The 17,080-nt window shown below is 46.4% G+C and overlaps 2 protein-coding genes across 8 annotated transcripts; both read right to left on the bottom strand.

Moving 5' to 3' along the window:
* Positions 1 to 477: 477 nt before the first annotated feature.
* Positions 478 to 9,863, bottom strand: LOC122365182 (septin-2-like). Its single transcript, XM_043336174.1, has 9 exons — positions 9,474 to 9,863; positions 7,982 to 8,105; positions 7,455 to 7,597; positions 4,915 to 5,108; positions 4,208 to 4,319; positions 3,298 to 3,490; positions 2,947 to 3,074; positions 2,479 to 2,652; positions 478 to 1,159 (listed from the first exon to the last, which is right to left on the bottom strand). The coding sequence occupies exons 1-9, from the start codon at positions 9,501 to 9,503 to the stop codon at positions 995 to 997; spliced, it is 1,263 nt and encodes a 420-aa protein (XP_043192109.1). The 5' UTR covers positions 9,504 to 9,863; the 3' UTR covers positions 478 to 994.
* An 878-nt stretch (positions 9,864 to 10,741) lies between these two features.
* On the bottom strand, positions 10,742 to 16,896 carry LOC122365174 (CCR4-NOT transcription complex subunit 9-like). 7 transcript variants are annotated; one of them, XM_043336162.1, is made up of 7 exons: positions 16,854 to 16,896; positions 14,627 to 14,820; positions 13,974 to 14,168; positions 13,515 to 13,622; positions 13,058 to 13,196; positions 12,744 to 12,891; positions 10,742 to 12,261 (listed from the first exon to the last, which is right to left on the bottom strand). In XM_043336162.1, exons 2-7 carry the CDS (start codon positions 14,729 to 14,731, stop codon positions 12,093 to 12,095), a joined length of 864 nt encoding a protein of 287 aa, XP_043192097.1. In that variant the 5' UTR covers positions 14,732 to 14,820; positions 16,854 to 16,896; the 3' UTR covers positions 10,742 to 12,092. The 7 variants fall into 7 exon arrangements, with proteins under 7 accessions (XP_043192097.1, XP_043192096.1, XP_043192098.1 ...); XM_043336161.1 differs by lacking the exon at positions 16,854 to 16,896 and adding an exon at positions 16,806 to 16,835; XM_043336163.1 differs by lacking the exon at positions 16,854 to 16,896 and adding an exon at positions 16,762 to 16,793.
* Between the last annotated feature and the right edge of the window lie 184 nt (positions 16,897 to 17,080).

A 17,080-nucleotide genomic window follows, 5' to 3' on the forward strand; every position in this document is an offset into this window, starting at 1 on the left:
ATTCGACCCTCTTTTACCCCTTCCTCCCAGGTATTTCCATCCATCTCTATGTCAAGTGGTTCGGTGACTCAAACTTAGCAGTCCTTCTCGGACGGCATCGATAGCACCGCCGCGCTGTGTATCGGTACTTTCAAGAGAGATCACTGTACCTATAGAGCAATTAGCCTGACCAGTCTCTACCGCCTTCTTCCACTGATCGATGCACAATCGATATCTGTTGAGGCTAATTGGCTACAACATCGGCAATCGCCGATCAACAGCTATTTTGCCTCCCGTCCTGCTTCACTTCAAAGTTCCAAGCGTACGGGATTCTCCAGCGCCTTCTCCGGCTCCTTCTACACCATTCCTTTTCTGAGCATCATAGATAACCCGCACTACCAGGCCTTACAAGGATAGCATAACCATTTGCTTCATGACACTTTTTAGTTACCGTCTGAAGAAGTTACTTTGCCAAGAACCGATTGAAATAAAAGCGAATTCTTTACAAATAGTTTATACAGCTCGTACAAAACGTAAAGGAAGCGCGACATGGGGCACATGACTGGACAGGGGAATTATATAGCATTGTTCCCTCGAACGCTCAGAGCAGGGCAAGACCGATACGCGGAGCAAGAAAAGCGCAAGCATGCCACATTGGCAGCAGCGACAGCCACCAGCGCGGCGGGTCGGGCGTTCGGTGCGCATGATGAACCGTCCCGTCCACTCCAGTCCGGAGTACATGGGTGCGTGTAACGATACTAAAAACGTGCAGCGTATCCAGCCAGCTAACATGGTCTGTAGACTTGTAGAGGGACGCGGCTATTCAGCCAGCCGAATCATTCGCATTGGCAATTCATGGACTATTTGGCGCCATCAGGTTAAAACAGTCGTCAAGGCAGGAGCTCCCGCCACTCAGTCTGCTCTCCCCGGGTCCTCTCGCTCGCTGTTCCGACTCTCCTCCGTCACCTCAGCTGCTCTCTCCACCCCTCCTCTCCTTCGCCTGTCACTCCGCCGCTCATTTCTTCTTCTTTCCGAGAGTGAGGGTGCCCGATCCGGCCATGTGGGCCGCCTTGCGCCGGTGGAACTCAGCGATCTCCTCCTCCAGTTGCCGCCGCTCCTCCTCCACACGCCGCTTCTCCTCGCCATGTTCACGCTTCATCTTGTCGAATCGCTGCTGCAGCTGTCGGACGGGCGCACAGGGCAGGGTTACGACCGGCACAGAATATCATGTCATACATTTCGATTCATGTGTCAGATTATATGAGCAGCACGAGGGATGGGCATGAACGTGAGATGGCACACATTAGCCGACATATATCCGATATAAGTATGATATCGTCCTTGAGGTTAAAAATAAAAGGCATTGCGAGCAGGATAATAGCCCCAAAAACTTCATTATATAGATCTTAACCCGCGCACCGACGGGGGGGCGGATATCCGCCCCCCCCCCCCCTGAGGTTTTTCGCGAATAGCGGGAAAACCGCGGCGCGTAGCGCCGCGAAATTTGGTATGACTATTCCCTTATCAATTTTACACATGGTGTGCAAGTTTGAACCTCCTACCTTTCAAGGTCAGGTCACCAGGTCACTTTGAATGACCCAACCTCAAGTCACTTTTTTGCAACTTTGTCACCGTGCCAGAGCTACAGTAGATGTCGGAGGCCTTTGAAACTCGCAGGATGTTATTAGGTCATTAGTAGCTACAATTTGTATATCTCGGAATTTTGATATCGGTGACCTAAGGTCAGGTCAATTTCGCGACCTCCCCATTATAAGTCAATGGGGGAAAAATCAACTCCCTGTTTTTACCACTAAAACGGGTCGGAATGGCCCCATATACCATACATGACTTCATATACGATCAACCTTCACTACCTTGAGGTCTGTTTTGCTGTTGGGCAGCTGTGAGGTCATGTGACGTCATCAAAGGTCACCAAAGGTTTTTGGCCAATAACTCCGTACAGGAACAAGATACAGACGCGTGGATGGTCTCATTGTGTTCAGCTCGTCAAGACGCATCGAATGATATACATGATGACCTCGAGGTCACGTGACCTGAGGTCAACCTTTGACCTTGACCTTTCGAGGTCAACATATATATATATCATTCGATGCGGATTGACGAGAGGATCACGATGATGCCCTTAGTTTGTTCCTATCTTGACTAATTCGAAAGTTATTCGAGAAAAACTCTCTCCATATTTAGCGCCGCCATTTTGACTTTTTCGACCCCTGTGACGTCATCTTTGACCTGACCTGAAAATGACCTTAGTAAAAATTGTAGATCTTGACCGTGCGTATCCGATGCCGTTTACCGCTTGTCGCTATCTTGCTTCGTTCTTGAGATCTCAGGGGGGGCGGTCATCCGCCCCCCCCCCCGTCGGTACTAAGTTGGCGCAGACCCCCGTCGGTGCGCGGGTTAACAGCAACACACAATGAAATGACGCCGATGAAAAAAAAAAACTGAATAAGAGCCGCGAACGCTTTCATTGGCGCGTACCTGTTTCTCGGCCTCCTTGAGCTCTGTCTCCTTTTCCTTGACGCGCTGGACGAACATCTGTCGCATCTGGTCCTCCTTCTGCTGCATCTCGTCCAGGTGCTCAGAGCGCTTGGTCTCGTACGTCTCCTGGAAGTTGACCGGCTTGTTGTCCGGACCGACGTCGCTGAAGCCCATCTGGCGGCGGCGAGGGAAGGTAGTCGGTTAGAGAGGGGTCGGTAGATGGCGGGCCAGTGCAGGAGAAAGTGCAGCGAATGGAACACGACCGTGACATGTGTGTCAAACAAGGCATTGTTCGCAAGGCTGCCCTAGTCTATCCCAACCAACAAATGTTACTAAAAAACCGACCTCAGATATGTATTGTTCCGTCTGGAGATATTTAACCCACCAAGCTGAGGAGTGAGGATTGCTTCAAAGCAAAAACTTACGTGCCATTTTGCCAGAGATTTTTGTTGGACGTAAAATACCCACCTTCTCGAGGCGCGCCTGCCGGTAGAGCTCGTAGTGCTTGGTGTGCGTGGTGTCGCGCAGATCCTCCATGTTGGTGCGAATCAACATCTCACGGAGCTTCACAAAGTCGCAGTGGTTCTCGTTCTCAACTGAAACACGACAACGTACGCTGATACACTGCAGCAAATACTGTCGAAAAAAAAGATAATGCATTTAAAGACAAATATTCATTCTCGAAAACTGATGATTAGTTATAACAGTGCATCAGTGCATGGAAGCGCTTCGTGGTGAATGTGATACCACACCACTTCCTTTTCGATCATCTCCTTCCGGCATACCTCCCGTCACTCACTGTCCCACTGCGCCACTCACCCTGCACGGTGCCCCAGGGGTACTCGCGAGCCCTGGCCATCTTGTTGCCGACCTTGACGAAGTCGGTGCTGCCCACCACCGCGAACGGAATGTGTGCGTTCATCGCCTGGTTGGTCTCGGCCACCGTCGTGTCGTCGGTTGGGAAGTGGTAGATCTGCACGCCGTTGCTGTTCAGCTCAGCCAGAATGCGTTGCTGTCGGCCGGTGGGAGAATGTCGTAAGATGCACTTAACTGATGGCTGATTGAATGGTAGAGGTATAGACCGTGCTATATATCGATACGATACGATATAGTGGTCAATGGTAGAGGCGATGCCGCATGACACCTCTAGCATGGGCATGACACCTCTAGGAATGAATAATATTATTTGACGAAGCTCCGTCCTTATCGAGGCATTGGGTGTAGGCTACTCAGGACTTTCGGATTGACCGCTACAGGAGCTTCACGGAAATTCCGGTGGACTCAACTGAACGGAAATCAACTGAACGATACGGAAAGGATTGGCCTGACGATATCGGCACTCAATATGCACCGGTTAGCATCACGGCCTCTTTAAAGCAGCATGCAATATAAGATAAGGCCGTCTGTCTCGATAACGCAACGTAGTTGTGCCCTACAATCGCTATCATGATTTAGTCAGGTGTGCTCTAAAACAGCTTAGCCCGAATGACATAATTGACCGGGCGCAACAATGTCTTCTAATTCTGATTCTTTCTCAGCAGATAGGCAGAACTATAACGAAAAGAAAATTTCAACTGAAGTAGCTGGCCATTGACATAGTAAGGGCATATTCTTCGCCTAGAGACTCCTAGCCTTTTTTTATGAATCTGACGTCGTTGTCTAGCAATACTGAACTCCTAGCCTTATAAGTTATACCGTAAATACCCAACGTATAAACATCTGAATTTACCTTGAACTTGATAAGCTCGGTCTTGGAGATGGTGTCCGCCTTGGCGATGACGGGGATGATGTTCACCTTGCTCTGCAGCTTCTTCATGCACACAAGATCCAGAGACTTCAGGCTGAGGAAGGAAAGAGGAGGGAGCGGTTAAATAATATCTCATACCTCGCATTCAATGACGTTTCATTCCATCGAAGCCCTGGCGTTGGTGTCATGCGTGTGAAGATCGAGAGTCATCATTATTAGCTTTCCAATTTGACATTTGACTTGAGATACGTAAAGCATCACCATGCACGGTCATTAACTACGTTAACTAAACTACGTCTACCACGTCGTTTTACCTAGAATAGAGACCCCTCGCACCGTACTCGTAAATGTCCAAGACCGGTCACTTGTCTTTAAGCATTATGAGACAAGCTCAACTAGCACAGATGTCCGCCCAGATTAAATGTGCGACCGGTTCCCGCTTTCGAACAGGTTCAGGCGATTTAAAGTGAAATCACACGCCTGCGGATCTTAACGTTCACAATACACGGAACAGCACCGAACGCCTGCGACGTAAAACGATGCCGTTTTTCCACGCCATCGCCCACAGCGACCGCAACAACGCGGCGCTATCTCACTCTCTCCTTCCCGTTCCAGCGCCGTCCGTTCACAAACATCAGCAATGGTCATCAGCGAAACTCCCCCTCTGGGCCTCAGCGCTGACCACTCACCCGTGCCCCGTGGGGCAGATAAAGTAGACGCAGGCGTGAATGCGCGTGTCATGGTACGCCGAGAGGGACCGCTTGATCTTCAGCTCCTCCTGCAGGTAGTTCTCGAACTGGGTGTCGATGTAGTCGACGATGGCCTTGAAGCTGTCTTCCTTGTTGATTTGGTCTCCGTAACCCACGGTATCGCAGAGAGTAAGCTGAATAAATATTAACAACGTTAGTCAAATAACGCAGCGTGAAGTTGTTTTCCACGCCTGGCAGCCTAGGAATGCCATGAGTGAGACTAGCCCGGGGTGATTACATCACGTCATTCTTTCTGCAGCCTCCGCTAGCCCAACCCCGGGCTCTTGTCGCCCTACCGACCGCACCCGTTACATAAACATTACCATATGGGGGCATGAGCCGGAGCGGCGTCCTGACATCGGACACACTATTGACGCGACCGTCAACACATCACTCAAACAAACAGCGGTTTCTACTAGCCCAAGGTGGTCTGGAAGAGCTGTGCCCTTCTCCGTGATGTGGAATAGACCAACCATAGTTATAAAATAACACAAAATAAATACCTAGAACTTAGAAAAAAACTGGATGGAGCTTGGAGACATAGGTACGAGCCTGGACAAACGCACTTATACAGACGCCATTGCCATCAGTTGTGACCGCTTATTGATGGGTTACAATTACATTGATGATGCGGTTCTAAGTTTTAGATCTGGGACGAACGAATTTTGCATTGAAACTTACCTAAACATTGGTGTAATTTTTAAAAGGACGTGAATATTGAAAATAATTTCAGAGACAAAAGAAGTCAATGAAAATAGCCTATGGCTTCACGATCGATCATTTTATCTAGGTGAAACGAAAGTTGCAGTGGGCAAATCATATGCTTCTTAGGCTTGTCTATTTCATCCAATAGCACATCGTTCCGTGCTTCTATCCTCAGGATACTGAAATCCTTCTCCTCCACGCCGCAATCCCCTCCGGGCTGGACAGGCAACTTTATCTCATGCGGGCTGCTCCCTTGGAGCGGCACCGCTGCTCCCGAGGGAGCGCACCCCGTAGCCGGGTGCAGTGAGTGCCTTGGGGCTGGGTGGCCTGTCCTCTGGACGGGCTCAGCTCCGGCGACTCATTAGGATGCCTGCCCAGACCAATGTCTCCCCCTATATCCTATCATCCTGCCGGCTCTGAAATGGTCTCATTGGACCGAAAGGGCCTAACCCAACAAAAAAAAAAAATCCAATAGCAGCCTGAGACATTGCACCTCACAAATGATTTTAGCCTTATCACTTAACCCTCGCCCGTATGGAGGCGGGGGGGGGGGGGGGTGTCGAACGGACCCCCCTCGGTTTTTCGCGAATAACTCGCGTAAAAAGCGGTCGATCGCGACGAAAATTTCAGTACCCTCGCGTTCATCAATTTTACACCTACCCTGCCCCATGACCCGGACCCAAATGACCTTTAACCTGTGACCAACTTTTCGAGACCATGTTTGGCCGGAATCGCGATTCGGCTATGTCGGCTCGCACTAGCCGCGCGTTTGCAGTCTTTTCGTGGTTTCACTAGCGTTCAAACAGGTGATATGATGTCGGTACTATGCATACGGGTAGATGTCAGTCACCTGAAGGTCAGGACAGGTCATTGTCCTTATATGACCTCGGTTGACTTTTTCGAGTTTTACATGTTTCTAGGCTAGTTTTTGGAATTGAATTCGAGCTTAGCAACCATTTGAACATTTATGAAGTGGTTTTGGGGCCTTCGTAACATGTTACGAAGCTGTCAGATGCGGTTGACAGTGACACCTACTACGAATACCCGGCAGGACCCCTACTGGTTGACCTGACCTGACCTGACCCGACCTAGCTTAAATGCATTAAGATGTCATCTGTTATCAAAACTAGCATGATATTCGTGATCAGCACCCCGGAAAACCCCTGAGCAGCCACACTTTACGACGTTCCAACAAGTCCCGATTTTTCCGACCTTTGGGTCATTGACCTGACCTGGTAGGTCAACCAATGACCTAGGACCTTAAAATTGGGTATCATCGGCTTCCTCACGTCACCGGCAACACGCTCAATTTTCCGTGCAGCTCTAGCTCGATATCAGGGGCGAAACGGCAAGGGGGTCCAACCGACGCCCCTCCCCCTCCCTTACGTTCGCGGCTGGCAAAACACCAATACGGGTGAGGGTTAAAGGAGAAGGTGAGACAAGCGTTTGATTTAAGAGCGGGTGAAGAAGTTCAAACGTCATGAGTCTTTCATTTATGACTTACCACCAACTTCACCTTCCTCGGTTGCTTGGAGCATGAAAAGACAATCATTGAACAACATTGTATAAGTAGTGCGATTGCATAGGTAGGACCACTTTTTCTTCTTCTTCAATATAGAAATGACAGCCTAAATTTTGTGGACTGAACAAATGACATTGAATTTCTCAGTTACTCTTTAAGTTTTAAATTATCCCTCCAATATGCAAAATTCAGTGACACAAAAAAGTAAGCAAACAGAACACTATAAATAGGCAGGTATGAGAATATATCTTACCTTCAATTTAACATTGCTTTCCTGGAGTTCATAGGTGTGTGCCTTCAGCTTCACTACTGACAAGTTGTGTGGACTTTGTGAAGACTCGAAGTTGGTATTGAACAATGAGTCCATAAGAGTTGACTTTCCCAGCCCAGTCTCACCTGAAAAAAAATGTATACAACTGAATCAACTGACCAAAGAAGGGCATCCATAACTTGTCAGAATGTTTCCATTACCTACATTTGATTTGGATGCCTGTGATAAAATATCAGTCAACTAGCAGCAATGACACTAGTCAAAATACAAAAAAAAATGTTGCTAACTTTTGAGCTTCATACTTTATTTCATCAGAACTGTCTAGTGCCACAAGGTATAGCATTACATTTATCCTGTTTCTGCATAGTTTTTTATGCAAAATGATGCAAGCGCTGGTTTACTTTATCATACTTGAAATGCTATGGTTAATCTTGAACATTAGAACACAAAATGCACTCATTTTGTCATGTATCAAGATGCCCTGACTGTAACTATTTCATTTAACTTACCAATACACATAATGTTGAATGTGAACCCATTCTGCACAGACTTTGTCACCAGCTGGTCAGGCAAGGAGTCAAAGCCAACATGTCCAGACAAATCCAGAGACCTAACCTGGTTCCCTCCAACAGCCTGCAAAACAGAAAATACATACTGTTCAGTGTTCACATGATGAAAATTTGTCAGCATAACATCCTACAGCATCCTGGTTTCAAAATAGTCAATGAAATCTTCTAGTTTAGTCAAGTAAAAAAGTTCAACCTTTAAGTTCCAGCAAGTCCACGAAATATGCTTATTACTGCATGCAATATCTGCATGTTTTTTAAATCATCTAAGCTTGAATTTTAATAGCTGATGTATCTCTAATGTTAAACCAAGCCATTTTACAAAGAATAACAGCCAAACTGAGCATCATCTTTGGGAAAATTCACACATGCATTAACTGCTAATTGTGTCATCATTTTCTCTTGGACCAGTTGACAGTACATTTTTAACCTGAATCCCCTTAAGCCCTTCCCTTGATCCTGTTTCCAGGGGATGTTAGCATGCCACTTTCCTAAAAAAAAAAAACATCTTTTAACTGGGAGATCCAGGAGTAATTTTTGCCAAAAACACCTGCACATTTCACCAACATGTCACAGGTGTAGCATTATTGCTATGTCAACTACATTTAAAAACATTTTGCAACAGACTTGGACTTGAAGCCTTATCTAAGCCCAAATCTTGCATCTACATAACTCATCCTGCTTTACTTCTACTCACTACCTCAGCTAATTGTAGCACAGAAGAACATGTGCATTATTCAAATATTACTGCGGGTAGGTCACCTGCAACATCAAATATACCACCAACTTGATCTGGGTATATGTCAAGTTTAGGTCCTAACTACAATTGTGGCGCTGTTGATACGAATATAAAACAGCAAAAATTTTAGGTTTTAGGTTAGGTTAGGTTGTAGGTTTGTAGGTTTTAGGTTGTAGTAGGTAGGTAAGTTTGTAGGTTAGGTTAGATTAGGGTAGGTTTGTAGGTTGTAGGTTGGTAGGTTATAGGTAAGTAGGTAAGGTTAGGTCAGGTTTGATTATGTTTTTTTCTTTTATTTGCGAGACATATGAGTATCATTTTTGGATTCAGGATGTCAAATAATGTAAAAATATGAAAAATTTATCAATGAAATCTTCTTAGGACTTAAACTTGACATGATCTGTCTGTGCAGGCACTCAGGGCTGAAACTGGGACGGTGAAAACAGGGCGCCTGGGGCAATTTGATCAAGGTTCGTGAAATTTATACATGACATCTCGCATGCAGAAGGCCCATGGAGGGGGAAAAATTCCAAATGTCATGTGACTAATATGCCCTCCGCCGCCCTGTTTTCACCGGCGTCCTGAAACTGGACTGATGATAAAATAAGAAACTTCAATGCGAGATAATTGGACAAATAGCTGCAAAAAGAGCATGTACCACATAGGTCAAGGTGCTCAGGCTGAGCAACTCTGACTCACCCTTGTTTTCTCCTTTTCTACTGGAGGCATTTTCAACAAAATCAACAACTGACGGCACCTCGACCTTCCCAAAAAATTACAATCCGTGTGATACACCCCCTCACTAGCCCACTGGCAGAAAGACAAACTTTTACAGAGACAGCCTCTGTCCCAACTTGAAAAATGAATCCACCGACTGCGCCCTATCTCCAAACTGTTTCATTCAAACAACGCATTGCAATTGCAACAGAACAATGAACTTCAGTAGGCGTTTCCGCGGCAAAAATGGTTGGGTTGTGCCAAGGTTGTGCTAGAAAGTAACAATTCAAAGTATAAGCATTTAATATGACGTCACAAAAACGAAAAGCTTGGACATTGATTGGATGTTCTCCTATGGGTCATTCCATAACTGCTAGCCGAAACTATGTTATTGTCGAAATAATCTATGACGTCAAAGCATTTATCTATTTTTGTTCAGTATTTTGTTCCAAAACTGGTGAAAGTTAGATAGAAATGACGTCGCTAAATTGTAAGCGCCAATAATAAGGTGAACATAAATCTAATAATTCTTGTAATTAAATCGATAAAGTCCGTCCTGCATGGCTGATGAATAAGTTGTGCAAAAATTCCAAATATTTATGACATTTAACAGAAACAAGACCGCTATTATGCGCAAATTTAGGTATTGAATGCCGACGACACCCCACCCCAAATCACTCAAAACCACTCGACTTCGCATTACGCATTGCGTGTCGCAGCAATTACTAAGTAGAAGATGACTATCCACATTTTCACAAAACTTTAAGCCCAAGCACACTCGCGTTGTAACGGGTCTGAAAGAAGATATATTTTCGGAGCCAGTTCTCATACAAGATTAGCTGGCCTTGCGGTTCAGCTGGGTTCAGCCGGAGCGAGCAACCGGAGCCAGACTCCCCGTACCCGCCCTACCGGTGTTTCACCGACGCTGCCAGCACACGTGGCAATTTGGGTTTCCATAGAAACATCAGCAAGCCCATAGCTCCAACGGCTCCAACACTACCACAAGTATGACGTCAGCTCGCGAAATACGCTGGCAGTGGCTGGCACTTGGTAGCGTGGTCGTGAAACACCGCCCGGCTACATTTGTGTGGTAGTGGTTCGAGTCTGGGAATACCGCAGCGCCCCGAACCCCCGGCCTTGGCCACCATTCTAACCGCCTTTCATGGCATGCCAGATAGCAGAGTCAGCACACGATCCTGAAAGCCCGTCCAGCGCAAGTGATCAATTGAATTCACAACAGACGCTGTGCGGATACCCTGATGGCCTTGTATTGAAGAGGTCGTCTGCACAAGCAGCTGTGGAGGGGGGCACGCGGTGACAAAGCTCTCAAAGGCACGGCCTACAGCGACCTAATCCTGATTGAAAGTTTGGGTCGGTATATGCACTTCCACAGTCTACGGTCTGTTGGGTTACATGACGCCTTTAAAAAGTACGCACAAAACACACCCGATGCTCATTCAAAGGGCGGGAGCCACACAACCGTTCGGCAGCTGTCATGATTGATTACTAGGCTGGAATGATCATTGAACAGCAGAATGCAGGGCGGTCCTATCTAATGAAAGCACTTTCAACTCGCAACACCGCTACATCGCTACCACACCTTTGTACTGGTCAAACACGAGGTCAAAAGCACACATCAGCACGTCAAGCGTCGCTCTACAGTCTACAGTCAGACGATCCTGGAAGCCGTCCTCAGGTACACACGTCGTTGGACAGAAGAGCACATTTTACAAATCCAAAGCAGAGGTGTTTTGGCTTCTTGGTACAGATGCACACGCGAAAAAATCAGCGGGGCAAAGTCGAAACGCACATCAGTGCTCTGAAGTCATCCTGAGATCAAATCAAACATTCAGAAGAAAACATACTACAAAAGACACTACAAAATAAAGAAAGGTTGCTAAAAGCGTAGTAGAGCAAGATTCCCCAAAACATTACAGCTGGGGTACAGCATCACATCATAGGCGCATATAAACATGAAAAGCACTATCAAGAGTGAAAGTCTTAATTTTAATTACTCAAAGTAACGATCATTCTGAATCAAACGCACCGGTCCTTCTGGACTAAAGCTTGACAAGAGTTTCTCTAATCATTTCCCTAAAACTTGTACGCTGTCTAGTAGATTATAAAAAACACCGGTTGTACGCGAAGTTTGATGTCACTCGTCTAACATTCACGAACAGCAGATGAAACAACCGTTCATCTCTTCTTCCAAATACGGCTACGTCCTACGAAATCGTGCTAGAAGACTGGCCGGATCATCCAGCTCCATGTCCAGCGACCATGAGGCACTGATTGCAGTTCGTCCGTCCTACCACCTCCCGCAGCTATTGATCGCGCGCGCGCGTGCCAGTGAGCGGCGTCGAAGGAGATTCACTAACTACAAGAAGGCTACAAACTACGTCTTCCATCAGGCATCGGCTAAGGCGGAGAAGCTGCGTGGAGCCATTCGGCCAGGCACACTTGCGGACACTGTACTCATTGTTCTAATGGAGCACAGAAGATGCCGCAGTGTACGTTGAACGGACTGACCGTCATCGCAGAGAGTGCCTTCTGAGGAGAGTGACCCGCCTCAGTGGAGAGCAGCAGGGGCGGCCATCCGTCTCAGTGGAGAGCAGCAGCGGCGGCCATGCCCTGATCGGGACCGACCGGTTCGTCGAGCGCCTTGCGCAGCAGGGTGAGCCAGTTGCGGACCGAGCTGTCCTCCAGACAGCCGTCGAACGTGTCGCCCTTCAGCTGGTCCGGCAGGACCGAGCGCAGCGCCTCACGTGCTCTGAAACAAGTGAGGGAATGGTGACACAGCTGGCAGGTAAGACGCGACTCACAACAGCGAGTAAAGACCGTGAACACATATTTGATGTGTCAGCAGTGACTTCCTGATATAAAATTCTACTCAATCGCTACACGGTACAGCATAGACCTCTGTACACAGAGGTCGACTAATGGGTACAGAAATATAATATAATGATTCAACGCATTGTTTTAATATACCAGCAACTGCGAACTTATCCAGATAAAAAGCGCAAACTTGAAAGCGAATTCAGGTAAGGCCAAAGACGATCACCCAAACGCTACCCAAGACGTACCTCTGGAAATTACTAAATAATGAAGACTGACGTTCCCGTAATTATGTTCGTTTTTTAGACACAGACAGTTACCTTCGAATGAGCCAGAGACGTTAGCCGAAATACCCGAGATCGGAATTAAGCATTGACTGGCCGAGAGCTGCTGCAGCTGACTGGAACCGACTCTCACCTCGGGTTGTCTGAGAGGCGCAGGTAGCAGCGAATGACGTGCTTCAGGAGGCGGGCCGACTTCTCCTTCTCCAGGTTGATGACCATGTTGCCCAGAGTGCGAGCCACATGGGAGAACCGTTCGTACGTCTGACAGACGTGCGACAGTCCTAAAAATGTCCGACCAGGTTATTGATAGAATTCGCGGGCTATTCAGATAAGATCGTATCATTTTGAATACCTCGTTGTAACCAGTTAGCACTGTGGACTGTTTCAGCCTTCAGGCTTCTTCCTCTAGGTCGAGTGACACACATTTCTGAGAATCTTACTACTTACCAGTGTCATCGCTGAGAATCTTTTGCAGGATGAAGGTGGCCACAGTCTTGCTGAGCTCCGTGCCGTGCTGCATGATTTGCAGGCACAGAGGGATGATCTCCGTGGTCAGCAGGAAGTCGATCACTTCGCGTTCATCCGTCTGGAAACGCAAGACACCCGGTTAGAATACGTCAATCTCAGTTAACCATAAAACGAAACCAGCAATAGCAATACAATTTTGAAGTTTGTAATGTAAGATTGTCGCCACATCAACGCATACCATGCACGATAGCCTAGCACTATCACGGAGTAAGTAATTCGTAAGCATGCTGAAACATAGATCGATCCACATTTAGCTGAACAGCTGTATTCCATTACGAAGTTATATGTGGTAATCACGTGCAATAACGTGAAACAAGTTTACATAAGGCCCGCATATCCAAAACGTCCATCTGCAAATGTTTTTAGTGTCCCTTACCTTGACCAGCGCGCCGATTACTCCGAGGCTCGTAAGCCGCAGGAACTCGAATGGCTGAGCCGTGCTGCTGGTGCTGAGGAACGGGTACAGGTACTGAGGAATCTGCGCCTGCAGGGACAATAAAACACGGTCATGAACGGTACACGACTGCACCGAATGTGGGAGCATATGAGTATAGAGTCGAGAAACAGGCAGGCGGCGTGGCATTGAAAGAGCCAACACGTGTGAATGAGATGAGAAAAAAACTAGTCGAATTGGGTAAACCGCACTTTGTATTCGTTGAATGTCAGACAAGTCACAATTTTACGGACTAGTCACGTCACTTCACACTTAGGAGACACCGAAAAAGACATACATATTTTTTCGCAAAACGTCACAAATACTAAAAGCATCGCATAACATGATCATGCAACGCAAAATCTAACAAAACCCACCACGAGCAGCTCTTTGCAGACTTACCGAGAGGAAGGGGGATCGTGTCTCGGGGTGGGAGGCGACGCACTGCAGCAGCGCCAGCGAGTTGCACACACGGTTGCTGTCCATGGCGGTGAGCGTCGGCGGGTGAATGAGGCCGTAGATGCTGACGATCTCGTGCAGCAGGGCGGTGATGGTGCCGCCCGAGTGCCACAGCATCGGCGCCAGGTCCGACACGGTCTGTGACAGATCATACACAGACCATAGATGAGATGGGAAAATAGGTGCACGAAACACAGTAAATAATGACGTGACCAATATAAACTGCACGATGCACTGTGCTTAAATTTGGTTTTCGTGTGGCCTAGTGTAAGGCGAGGTGGTGGCGCTGGCGAGGCGGGGAGCCATGTGGTAAGGCGAGGCGAGATTAGGTCAAGAGTGGAGAGAGAGAGGAGAGAGGAGAGGAGAGAGAGGTCCACACCGCCATGGACCCAGTGGACATCACCTTAGTTGGTTATAAATGCACAAATAGTGTTATCAGTTTTAATAGTACTTCAAACCTCATAAAATGATATGGATACTTAACACACAACATAGGTATATTAAAAAATGTTGTGTGTTACAACATATATTAAAAAAGTTGTAAAAAAAAAACATTTCAATCAAAGCAAATCAAGTAGGTAGTTAAGATACATTACCTCTCTCTTCTTGCTAAGTTGCTTCAGAGCTGCCTCTCTGGTTTCTTTATTTAAAATATTCTTAATCAGTTGAGTTATTTCTTCTGTATGAGTGTCTGCTGACATTGTTCTTCCTCTTGATAATGATGATTGAAACTATGGGCTGAATAGATCACAAGACAGTGTGAACTCTGATCAATACCTTGAACTACAACCTGAAATGAAAAATTGAAATATTCATCTAAGGGCAAAATCATTCACAAAATCAGCACAGCAAGTAATTATTGTATTAATTACTTGTATTTTGTATTAATTACTATTATAAGTATAGTAATTACAGCACCAAATAATTATTTAATCCATGCACACTGCACTTTGTATATTTCACAGCATGTAGGTATTAGTTTCTCTTCCAAAAATAGCCAATATCACCATATCATTATGGTTTGGCCCAAGGCAGTAGAGTTTGGCCCACATGCAAAATTTGCTCCATACAGAATCCATGCAAAACCATGGATGGTCTTAGCACAAAACTCTGCACTATCAGGGCCATGCACAGTGAAAAAATATGTACAGAGAATTAGCAATTGTTCATAATTTGTAATATATTTGATTTAAAAGCTACAAAAAGTAGAAATACATACATCAGCATACCTACTCATTGAACATCATTTACCTTCCATAAAATTATATAGCAATGGGCTAGGTGGATGCAGCACATAAATTTATTCACATCAGACTGGGGAAGGAATGGAAGGACCACCCTGAAAAGTTCAACTACAAGTTCTCATACTAATGATCATCGTGGCCATCAATGTATGGCCTCACCTAGCATGGCAGCCTACTCGTCTTCGTCAGAAGAAGAGGAGGCATCTCTTGAGTAAAGGGTCTGATTACTCGAAAGGGTACCCAATGACCTTTACTTAAGGTAAATACTTAAGATAAATACATCATGCTGATAAATTATAAAAATAGCATTTATATATGGTGTCCTAGCTTCAAGCACTTAGCACTTTGGTTTTATTTCCTCAGCAATGTTGTCCTTCAGCTCAGCCATGAGCCAGTTTCTGGGGTTTAGTAATTATTGAACATCTTCTAACAACAAAGAAGTCTGGTGCGTTTGATTCCATGACGGCTTTCACATGAGTCATGACTCATGAGTGACATAGGTAGGTACCTACATTTAACAAATGAAGCTGGACTAAGGACTACCCCAAGTATGCCCGGAAGCAGTCCATTTCATTCCTTTGACTTAGGGTGGTATTACTGACCTAAGACAAATATCAACCTGGCACAAATCTCATGCATCAGATACAGTCACAACTCCCATGCCACTTGCATTTGCTAGCAACCTGGTCCTGGGCGGTGTTCATAGGCGTGGGAGCCGGGGGGGGGGGGGCAGTGGGGGCAGCTTGCTCCCCCAACTCTGGGGCCGTGGGGGCGGTGCCCCCACAGCTTTAAGATGGAATACCACACTTTTTTTGCAAATGTTTTCTTTTTTGTTGAAAAAGCCGAGGGGTGAAAAATAAGTGGCCTAAAACCGGTGAGAAAACTAGATTTGGGGGTACGCTAGGTTAATCTCTATTATGGTGTGCCCCCCCAGTCGGAAAGTAGTTCCCGCGCCCCTGGCGGTGTTTCACGGCAGAGCTGCAGTGGCTGCGCATGTCAGTGCGTTACATTTTCATGGCAATATCAACAAACTTCACTGATGCTATGCTATGACGTCACTGCGAAGAGCTAGCGCACCACAGCGCTGCAGTGCCAGCAGAACAGAATGCTAACAGTATTTGACTTCAAACCTCTGTTCTTGGCCCTACTTGGATCTTTTGGACCTCTGTTCCAAACAAGATTTATTATAAGCTAACGAATCACACGCAACGTCATTAAACTTTCAAGTGACTATATGGTATGCCATAGCTCCTAGCGCGCTGCAGCCTCAGCCTGCAGCTCACGTAGCATAGGGATGGTGAAACAGGGCCCTGGCCATTTATTTATGAAAAGAAATTGAAATAGAGTATCTGAGGCTTGAGGAGCTGAGAGCTCTGGGTCCTGGGACATGAAACCTTGTATTTTAGGGTCCATAAGCGATAACCATAATTATCAAAGCCGTAATACTAATTTGCAGCACACCAGCCGAGCCCTAACCCTTTCAGCACCCCCTAAAGGATAATAAAGAACCACTCATGCCAATGAAACACACGTCTTCAACTCGTTTTTTCACAATACCACCTGTTCAATATCCTTTTACTCATTTGTGACGTCGTGTAATAAAATATTTTTTCAGCGCGCTCGAATGCATGCCGAACCAGTAACCATGGAAACTTAAGATGTTCGCAGCTCGCGCTCGCACCGTTGAATAGACTAGCAAAATGGAGGTAGGCAGCAGGATTACTTTACCAATAGTAGGGAGAAACTTTTAGGATTGAAGGGAATGAAGGGAATCGTTGGGACTGATTTTGTGAATGGAACGCATGT

Source organism: Amphibalanus amphitrite, unplaced genomic scaffold (assembly GCF_019059575.1).
Source record: "Amphibalanus amphitrite isolate SeventyFive unplaced genomic scaffold, NRLGWU_Aamphi_draft 000720F_arrow, whole genome shotgun sequence".
NCBI classification, from domain to species: Eukaryota; Metazoa; Arthropoda; class Thecostraca; order Balanomorpha; family Balanidae; genus Amphibalanus; species Amphibalanus amphitrite.